Here is an 11,384-nt window from a genome sequence, read left to right on the forward strand (position 1 = left end):
GAATGAGAAATAGCAACCATCAGCCTTCACAAAACCTACCAAGTAATTGGAGTTTACTTTGCTGAGTATTCAATCGTTGACTGATAGGTCCATCGGTTAAAATCTGATATGGACAACCTGAAGAAAAAAATATATATCTTTTAGCAATGTATCACATCACAGATTATGTTAGCTTGAATAAATCTTTACAGTGGTCTAGATCCAGTGGCCTAGTGGTTAGAGCACCCACCTCTAATGCGAGAGGTTGCTGGTTCAAAACCCGGCCGAATCATACCAAAGACTTATAAAAATGGTACTAACAGCTGCCTCACTAGGCTTTCAGAATTAAGAGGTTAGTGTCAAGACTTGTTGATCTGGTGTGAGAATGAGATTGGGTGGGACATAATGCTACATGTCTGCGGCATGATGCCCCAGTGCTAGACATCACTATAAACTGCCACACTGCAGACATGCAGCGATATGACTGAAAAATGTTAAGGCTACGTTAAAAATCAAAATCATACACACACACATACAGCGGTCATCTGAGTAAACAAAAGACCTTGTACCACTAGGCAATAATAACTGGCTAATTCCTACTGGAACTTAACTCAAACATAACGAATATCTGACTGCATAATCAACATTATTAAGACATGTTTTATGGTAATCGCTGGCCAGAAAACTCTCACAGATTTTGCTGCAAATAAAATATGAATTATATTATTATTCTACAGTAAAGCATGAAAACTAATTTTTCAAGTACAAAACATTTCCTTTGTAACATTTACCTGATCATAACATATCATAATATCAACCACATCACAAATCCAGTCCACCCAAGCACAAAAAAGATATTCTTGCTTGTTTAGCATCAAAAGTGCCAAAAAGTAGCCTGCCAAGATGAAATCAGATGGGGACAGATAACTCAATAGATCTAAAACAAAAGAACCTAATTGGAAATATAGGCATTTCCTTTTTTGAGCAGTAGAACAAGTGACATTTCTCTCTTTATATTATAACAGCATACTTCAGGTACCAGTGCAATGTCATAATGTGGTCCTGAAGATACCCTTCGGAAGAAAGGTCCCAAGAAGACAGCAGTTTGAAGACTGCAGATTGATTTCCATGAGTGGAAGCCTGTTGTCTGCAATGAAACCAAAGGCCATAAACATGGTGCTGAAATGCAAAAATAGTTCAGGTCAACTGATAAGGAATGAATTTCATTTTGCATGTTGAGGCTTGAGTGACTAAAAAGCAGGTCTTGTATGAAAGACAAGTCAATTAGGCTCTTTATAGTATTTTGAAGGGTGCCTTATTCAATTACATAAGACCCCACAGTAACTTCCATTTCATATGAGTCAAGGTCTTTGGCTAACCCAAGTTCAAATTGGTTAGACAGTTAATAGCATTTTTTTCTGGCATTGTTTCTACCTTCCATGATGGCGAATCCAGTTTGAAGTTGTGGAATGGTGGCCTTTTATTGTGACAGAAGGGAACTTCTATTGAAAAGTCAAAGATGGAAGTTAGCTATAAATTGAACTGACACTCTTAAAAGATATGTTTCTCTGCTCATACTACTAAGAAAACAACTCATTCCTCTCACAAACTCTTGGAGAAGTGGGTCTTCTTGCTCATGCAATTCTGTACAACACTTCTTTATGAAGGACTGTTTGACATGAGCCAGATGTGTAAGTTCAACATTTCTGGGTTACATTTGAAAAACTACATATGCAGTTGTTTCAGCAGGTGAGAAGGCAGGATTTTTCAAGCATTCTCCAGCCTTAGACTGAGGTTTTTGCTTCTGGATTTTTCACACCTAAGGGGAGTAATTATGACCAATGTGAACCCAGATTCCCTCACTTTCTGAATGGGTTACAGGTAAGGAAGTATGCATCGAGACCATTCCATTGTAGTAAAAGGGTGTTGAGTGAATAGGCTTTTGAACCTGCAACTGGCAAACTAAAGGTTGGGAGCCTCACAATCCACCTGATTGTAAAGAGTTCCACATAGCAGATGCAGATCTGACTTAAGAAAAAAGGAACCAATTGATCATTAATTATGGAAAGGCTGCTTCTTCAGGAAAGTTGTTCTTGTTATAGGGTTTGAAGCCATTTTTCAGCATAATATAGGCTATACATGGCAGCCAGTATAAATGGTGGAGGAAGAACCAAGGAAAACCCCGGAAAGAACCACTGACCCAGTGGAAGCTACTGGCAAGCTTTCCCACATAACTACATTGGCCTAGCCTGAGACTCAAACACACGCAGACTGAGGTGAGATGGCAGTGATCCATAATGTTGAGCGCTTTAGACCATTCTGCCACTCAGGGCCCCTTGTCCAGGAAAGCAAGTCCCACTAGGACCTCAATCCTGCCTAGAATGTAAAAGGCCTGAATATGGAGTTGCTAATAACATCCCCAGAGCAAATGATTTCAAAACATGTTCCTGAGAGTGTTCATGAGGGTTGGGAACTAGTTGACAGGGAATTCAATGAAAAGCAGCAATGAACTGTGTGTCTTGGTACAAAATTACTGATCTGGTACTTTTTCTGAATGTGAACCATAGTTTTATGCCTCACATGAGGGAGTTTTAAGTGTGAAAGTGTTAAATTTTCTTTTCTTTATATTTCATATAAGACTTATATTAATATTTATCGATAAAAGTGTTGTGCTTATTTCCTGTTGAAAGCAGTTTCTACTACAATTTCAAGTATTATCAGTGAAACAATATCAAATGGAGATAACACTACAAGAACAAAAATTATTCAGTTGCCTCCTGTGACATAAAATTGTCCTTTGTCTCTTAAGTTTAGTAAGTCCATACAGTTTGGTATTATTATTAGTACAGTGGAACCCAGCTATAACGCGATAATTGGGGTCCAAAAATTGGATCATATTAATATCAGTGTCACATTAATGTGGGATTTTACAGTATTTCACTTTTTTCAGAGAACAACTCATTGGCACATATATGTGTATTCTTGTCTAATGTATACGATGACTATGGTATCAACATTGTTAACTACAGTGTCGTCGTGGCATGCAGTTCATCTATAATGCATGTAATTCCATTGAAAAATTGCACACAGATATTCAATAATTTTTTCCCAGATCATGTGTCTCAATTCAACGTCTAATATACAGCATGAACAGAGTATCAACACCATTTACTTGCCATCTGATATCGTACCATCGGGGCTTGCAATTTATCCATAATATATGTAATTCCATTGCAAAAATTGCATACATATTTAAACTATTCAATACTTTTGTCACACATCATTATGTGTCTAAATTCAATAGGAAAAATTAGGTTAAGAAAGATGAAGCAGGTGTACGGTTCATTATGTTACAGGGTCTATGAACAGTGTATGTACAAATTTCATACTAAAATTTTCTCATATGCGTTTCCGTGTACATTTATCCATTGCAAATTTCCAATAATTAACACTAAATAGATATTCTTTCCCGGTACAAGAAAAATACACATACATGTATTTAAAATTTCAAGAACCATGCCATGATAATATTAAATTCAAATTCATGTGCGCTCGTGTCCCTATAATGATAATACATTTTTTATACACTATTTCATGTACTTTGAACAAAAAATATTTTGTCATGTGTGAATGAATAAAAAAAAAATTTGGGAGCCATGCCATGACCAAGTTATATCCAAATTTGTGTTACAGCGGGGTTGCATTGTAATACAAACTAATATTTGGTAACAGAGAATGGATACTGTGCAACAGCATAAAGAGATTAAAATCCTTCAAATGTAAAAAGGTATTACATGAAGTTGGCCACACCCTGCAAATTGAACTAGTCCTCAAGATGGTGGAAAATTATGTTGTATCCACAGATCCAGCAATATGACAACGTAGTCAACTGCATGTAAACATCATTAACACTGAGGTTAATCAAGACTAGAAATGGATGGATGGGTGGACACGCACACAGATCCCAAAGTGATCACTATACAGAGCTTCATGAGGGCTTTACAAAAATGGCTACACTCAATGAATCAAACTGGTATCTGTCTTTACAGCGATGTAAACTATATTTCTTGGAAGTGCTCTAAAACAAAAACATACCATATTCCCTCAGGAAGCCACTCAACTCCATCAGAAAATGAGTAGCATCATCTGAACCTGCAACAACAAAAAAATATATATATACGAATAGTGCTGTAAGATATCTAAACAGGTATATCAAGAAAGTATGACCAAAAAAGTGACAAATATTCACTGGGTCAAAAGAACAATACATAATGCTGGTTTTAACTATCACACTGTTAGATTATTCTAGTTTTTCTTTAATGAGTAGAAAATGTGACTTCCTAGAGAGCCACAGTCGTATAGTTGGCATTAAAAACAACAGACTAGTATGTGAGGCCAACATAATCTAATAAATATGTACAAAAAATGATTTAAAAACAGGTGGTTATTTCTACTGTTTTAAAGCAAAAAGCACAAGATTTATAAACTCAAAACCATGCAAAACTCTTTTATTCATGCAGAATACTGGATTCAAATGGAGAAATAGACGATAGGCCCCAATTTGTACCAAGGCAAAGTCACCTTCATATTCCTAACGTACTGATGCCAAATGTAATGGACAAGAACAACTATTTTCTATTTTGTTGAAATATCCTCTAGCATGACCCACTGATAAAAGAGGTTAATGTTTTAATGTAAATAAGTATAAATACATATGAACAATCGCAGGTAAGAATGCCTGAGGTGGTTGTTAAAGCCCCAATGCTGCCATTATGTTCAAAAAGTCATATATGCCAAATCATCTGAATAATACTGGATCTTGAAAGATACTGGCCCTAAGCATTGACTGGTTCCATTAAATCCACATCATATCTACCTTTCATCACATTATAAGCTATGTCATTTCTCCTTCAAACTGAGAAACCCTGCCATTTTTCACATGTGTATAAATTAATCTGATGTTGATCAGTGATATCGGTGAACCGATTGCAGTTGGAAGCTGGAACACAAAATCTGATGACGCCACCATTCTAAACATAAGAAGCTAACACTGTTATGTTGGACATAACACTGTTATGTTGGACGGTCTTCTGCCCATGTTTGCCCTTCAAAGCATTCCAGTGGCCCAGCTATCACCAATATTCAACCAAGTCTTATTTTTATTTGTGCACCACGTGCGAATGTTGTTGTTATTTGATTAGTCAATAATGGAATTTCTCGATATATTACATCACTACTTTTAAAGCACTCCCAACAAAGAACAGAATTACAGGGTGACACCTCTTAATTCTAAATTGATTATCTAATAGTCATGTAAATGTCACATCCTCATTAATTCACAGAACAGATTATGTCAGATAGCTTTTTTAACAAAATCATTTCCTTTCTTCCAAACTTGAGTTAGATTGGAAGAAAAGTGACATTTATGGTAAATGGTGGAATTAAAGCTTTAATGGGTGATGACTGTAATGTAAAGTTGGTTGATTTAGCCAATAATCCATTTGTTCCAATAACCTTCAACTATAATACTCTAGATATTGATATGACTATGGATACCTGTAACAGGATTGACAGACTCATCTGTAGAAGCTAATCCCTGGATTTCCTTCACAAGCCATGACACCAAACTGGTGTATTCCACAGACCTTGGCCCTTCCTCTACTGCCTTCTTCAGGGCCTCATTCTCCAACAGGGGACCAGTGTAACTGCAACAGTAACCATGAAAGATGTTACATCATTTGAAAGTCAATGGTACAGGTATATGTTGGTGCTTGCACTCACAAAACCCATTAACATTTATCTGATGGTAATTAATTTCAAAAGAAGCAACTTATTTGGCAATTTAAATTTCAAAACTTCTCCTTTGCGCCACTTTTTCCAAATGACTGTCTTAATATTTCTTCAAATCATCGTACCTTCCTTTCAATACCACTTAACGGACTTGATCTCCAAGACATAAAAAGGTTCCTTATAGCTTGCTTTTAAATTCTTTACAGGATTATGGATTAATTACCACTTTAGTTCAGGAACCATTGTGTGGTTCGAGAAAATAGATTGTCAACTTAAACAGATAAAGCTTCATTTCTGTAACCAAAACAGGGCTGCTAAAAAACAAAAGACCCAAATTATTACAATTCCAATTAGGATATAGAAATATTTCATTATATCTAATAGACTTCATTATATTTCATAATATAAGATTTTTTTTTCTCTCACCAATATTATACAAGATAATCAATGCCTACTGGTACTGAACCATATTTCAAACTGATATATCAATGACACAAGGGGTTCAATTTCTAACACTGGCATTAATTAGTTGCACAAACAAGTGATGATCATTTTGTTTGATGACGTTCAGCAGAAGAAATTACATTTGTTTATAACTGTAGATATAGTGGGATGTGAAAGCTAACAAAGTGTTAATCTACTGGATGCAAGGTACCATTCCACCGACTTCTTCCTGTCCCATATGTCAGTCCACACATCAGATCATTCGGGGATTCTGCAGATTTTTTTTTAACGATCAATTTAAAAAGTACTAAGAATAACAAAATGTTAGCAAATTAGGAATTTACATCTAGTAACTGTTAAATTCATTATGTTAGTAAACTGTATGATCACTGTTCAAATTCTATGGTTTTCTGAGCCGATAAAAATCTTCCCTGAATTAGTTCTTGATGAATATTATATAAAGTCAAAATAATATTACAAATCTATATTTTTTTTCCATCTTTACCAACTGGGTATTTACTGTTTTATGTCAAACAAGCAAAGGGTTGATTACAGGTGCTTGATTATGATTACGGGTTTGGCACTGATCATTATGATTACAATTACACTTTATTTGGAAACCATGATTACAATTACACTTTATTTGGAAACCATGATTACAATTACACTTTATTTGGAAACCATGATTACAATTACACTTTATTTGGAAACCATGATTACAATTACACTTTATTTGGAAACCATGATTACAATAACACTTTACTTGGAAACCATGATTACAATTACACTTTATTTGGAAACCATGATTACAATTACACTTTATTTGGAAACCATGATTATAATTATGATTACAGGATGATGATTAAGATTATGATTGCTTGGTAGATGCTCTATCTTTTCTTTGTTCTAGGCAGATATCATACACTGTATAACTGAAAAACAAACAACTTTAACTGTATGTAAATGTTTATTGACCATTATTTACACACAAATTAACATGCCAATATTGTAATAGTCAAACTGCATGGTCTAATGTTTATGAAATTTTTTATGATTCTTACAATTATTAAGAGTATAATTAGTGATTCTTTGGTTGGTTATCATTTGTAATCATAAATACACTATGCAATTACGCTGCCAATGAAAGACAATTACAATTACAGAGCTTCTGAAATCAATGGTTACTATTATATTGTGATTACAGATCACAATGTAATCGATTGCAATTGATTACAATTACAATCATAATTGGCCCCCGTCTGATATCCAACATTAAAAACTAAAACAAATGGGTATCAGTTTGTTTTTGTGTTTTTTAAAATTGACTCTACATACCTTTAAATGGCAATTATTTCAGTTTATTTTGATGTGTTATACCTGAACGCATGATATATTCGCTAATTTAAGGTAATCTCATAATAATCAGTCTCATACAGGAAACCACATTTCAGTGACTGGTATTTTGCATAGTGAGCCCATATCAATGCCACAGGGGCTTGTATCATTGCTTACAATTTAGCTATTCTATAAACAAGATCAGACAAATACAATGAAGACCACATCAATTCACTCTGATATTCATTATCCTATTAGCATGTGGCTGTGTAGTTGCTTATATGTTATATGTACATGCACTTGAACTGGCCTAGATTTTGGTCAGCCAGAGACAACTACCATGATGCTGAGGCTATAAATGGATGAGGCTTCTCACAGAAAAATGAAAGTGTGAACAAATTAAAAAGTTTAACAAAATTCTTGTGAGATGTCCCACCTACATTTAACTAGTTACAAAGTGCAGCGTGCTATAAATAGAACACCTGTCACCTATTTGACTCCATACGCATAGACCTGCCTGTTAACTGTTAAGCAATGCAGTGTATGTTACGTTTAACAGCAATTTTAACCATTTTGTATTTTTGGTACATATTTATTATGTGTTGAAAGATTTAAGAATAAAGTCAGATTGTTATAGCTTTGTAATTATTTTTCACGGAAGAATTTTTTATGTGCTTTATAATCTTGAGAGAACTCGTTCACCATCATGTCAGTGAGGCCGCGTGACCAACCATAGCTGCCATTTCTCATACTCGAAATTTACAAGTTTTTTGTCTGTGTCTACACACTAAGTCATCTGAATTTGATAATTTATAAAAACTAATTGCTGCCTACATCAGTATCAGAGCCTTTACCTAAGTTATCGAATCTTTCATAGTTGTGATTCTAATCATGAAAACTTTGTAAGTACTGAATGAAATCTGCGACCTCCATTTTGGAGAGTGGAGATTATGTCCCAGTTACTTTAAATAGCAGATATCGACCAGAGCATAAACAGTGTCCACGTGATCGGACGTAATTGTCATTCACAGAAATGAATGTAGTATATAATAGGGGGTTTCCCCGAAGGTGGCGCTACAAAAACCGGCTTAAAATGGGTGATGTTTACAGCAGGCATCAAAAGGCACTTCCATGTGAATGGAGCAGAGGCGTCAAAAAGGCACTTTCATGCGAATGGAGTAGAGGCATCCAGAGGCGCTTGCATGAGGTAAAGGGTTATTTTAGGTGCCACTAATGGTCCTGTTTGAAGGACCAAACAAATGCCCATTTATTATTACTGCAGCAACATCAAATAATTACAGAACATTGACTGAGACAGAATTTTTTTTCTTCATTTGCCTAGTATATATTTTTACCGAATGATCAGTGCTTCAAGGGTAATCAGTTTTGTTTGAAGTTTCAGTAAAGCTATTTTTTTTCTTGTATATTGTTAAAAAAGAAAACATATTCCCATTGTCTGATCAATTGTAGCCGTTCCCATTCCCACCTTCCGAGGTAATCAATTGTAGATAGGTAGCATCACCATTTTGGTTTATTACAGCATACAGTACTAAGGCCAGATATCAGCAAAAGTGGATTGTGATATAACAATGCCGTGTTAGGGTGGTTTGTCAATATGAATAACGGATTCATTTATGTCACAATGGAGACCAATGCAATTTTATATCCAAGTTTAACAGCCAAAACTATTGTCACCAAAATAATTGCCAGATGGTATATTCTGTCACCAATAAGAAAGAAAAAAATCACAATTAGAAAAATTGGTGAAGCCCAGCATGATCCTGTTAATATACATGAATCTTCAATAAAGTTTTAAAAAATGTAATTTTTATTGTTGTAACTTAAATTTGTATCATTTTAATAAAGATTGTGACTGTTGCTTAAATACAGCAATACATCTAACAGTGTATAAAAATAACGCAAAAACCCTTCCTGTATTCTAAGTTAGTGATTTCAGTAACTTGATACAATATGTCATATCTGGCTAATTCAATAAATTATGATGATGGCTCACAACTGCTGATTCAGTAAATTTTGTAGGATGCTGGTTAGACAAATTTTTATTCACGTATGTGACAAGAAAAAATAGATTTTGCAAAGGTCATAAACTGTGAGGTCTAGAGATGCCAAACTAAAGAGTCATTTATGTAAAAATGGAAGCTGCTATCATTCAAGTTCTGATATTTTCGTAAATCTTCCAAAACAGGTCTTGTAATTTTTCTTAACTCCAAAGCACAGGGGTGAGTCCAGTATACCCTTATATGGAAGTGAACTCACATTCCTCACTGTCTGAGATCACAATATAAGCAAAACCACCCAAGTCCTTGACAATAGTTTGGTTCAAGACTTCACAGCGTTCACATTCCTTTTCTTTTCATTCAAATTAATGTGCACTGATTAACTTAATAATAGTGACTTTACTTATAAATAGCTGTTGACATCTTTTTTGGCAGGATTTGTTTGTATTCTTTATTTGCATACATCAATGAATAACCCAGTAATTAGTTGGAATGATCATTAGCAGTGTGCTAATTACTGTTTTAAAGATGCATGAATTGGGGTTGAATTGTCCAATGGATGAGTTGAAGTGTCTTGGGATCGAAATGTCTCGGAATTTTCTTGGGGTTCAAATGTCTCACTCCCTGCTAATCATCGGTACCAAATTTAGTACTCTGCATGAAATATCGGCATGGATTTCTTAAACAGGTCGCAAGAAAGGACAGAAGTGTCCTCCCTTGTATTATTTTATGCTGACGTACGACTGACAGTTAAACTGTATGCGACGATACAATCCCCTGTGATCAATGCAATTCGCAATTAGCATTTGGGGACAAAATAACAGATGTGCCATCTCACTGCGCAGTTTTAAACAGATCACGTATCAATTATTTTTAAAATAAACCATCACACAGCATGTCTTAAACAACTACAAAAAGCAATATAAAAAACTTCGCCTCACATAAATGGTGTTCAAGCCCTAGAGGTCTGAAAATTCGTGCATTTTTGGCAAAATACCAATTTGCTTACATAGGCACTATTGGCTTGAAAGTAAACTGATATGGTGAAAAAATGAATGGCATGAACTTCCTTAAAACAGCATAAATCACTTCTAATATTGCTTCCTATTACAAACAAAATAAATTTCATAACTATGTTCTGAAATAGTACCCAATGTCATCCAAAGAATCTAAAATATCATTCTCCATCTTCGTTGGACTTTTCACGTTGTTGTGTCGCCGGTGAAACCGGAAACTACCGGGTCTCTAAATACTGAAGCGAGTCACAACTCGAGACTTGGTTCCGGAGTAAATTGTGAAGTCTCGCCCGAATCTTTGTTATCTACAGAAATGATGGAATACGCTTTGTGCAGTAAAACCTGTCTTGTGAGACCACTGCTATGAAAGACCACCTATCTTGAGAGACCAGGTTACCTTTGCATATATTTAAGTGTTATATAGTGTTATGACCTGTCATGAGAGACCACCTGTTTTGAGAGACCATTATTTTTTGGCAGAAGGGTGTTCTTTCAAGACAGGTTCTGCTGTATCCACTTCATGTAATGCAACGTAACCTTCGTGTTATTTGTGCAGTCATAATGTAAATCTCTATATGTAACTTTCTACTTGTTTCCTGTATTTAATGTCAATCTTGTTATGAACAAGGGTTTTAGACCAAAAAGTTGTTATCCACCCCCACCCCCATTTTTCTGACATGACTGGTGGCATTACTTCACCACTAATGAACCAAATTACACAGTGTATTTGCTCGTTTCGTACATATTGAGTCAAGTCTTCTGAACTCTAAGCCTCTGTGAAACACTCTCAGACAATGAAATT

General features: G+C 35.1%; 1 protein-coding gene across 1 annotated transcript in view; it reads right to left on the reverse strand.

Annotated features, from left to right (window-relative positions):
- LOC149805474 (protein FAM98A-like) overlaps positions 1 to 10,800 on the reverse strand; it is a 41,899-nt gene extending 31,099 nt beyond the window's left edge. Inside the window, exons 1-4 of the mRNA XM_089950064.1 lie at positions 10,717 to 10,800; positions 5,536 to 5,684; positions 4,075 to 4,131; positions 40 to 117 (exon numbers count right to left, since the gene is read on the reverse strand). Coding sequence (XP_089806190.1) covers positions 40 to 117; positions 4,075 to 4,131; positions 5,536 to 5,684; positions 10,717 to 10,754 — 322 coding nt within the window. The 5' untranslated portion in view covers positions 10,755 to 10,800. The remainder of the gene's footprint in view (positions 1 to 39; positions 118 to 4,074; positions 4,132 to 5,535; positions 5,685 to 10,716) is intronic.
- Positions 10,801 to 11,384: the final 584 nt, after the last annotated feature.

The sequence above is a fragment of the Sinohyriopsis cumingii genome, chromosome 2 (genome assembly GCF_028554795.1).
Source record: "Sinohyriopsis cumingii isolate HCF-2022 chromosome 2, ASM2855479v2, whole genome shotgun sequence".
Classification (NCBI taxonomy): Eukaryota; Metazoa; Mollusca; class Bivalvia; order Unionida; family Unionidae; genus Sinohyriopsis; species Sinohyriopsis cumingii.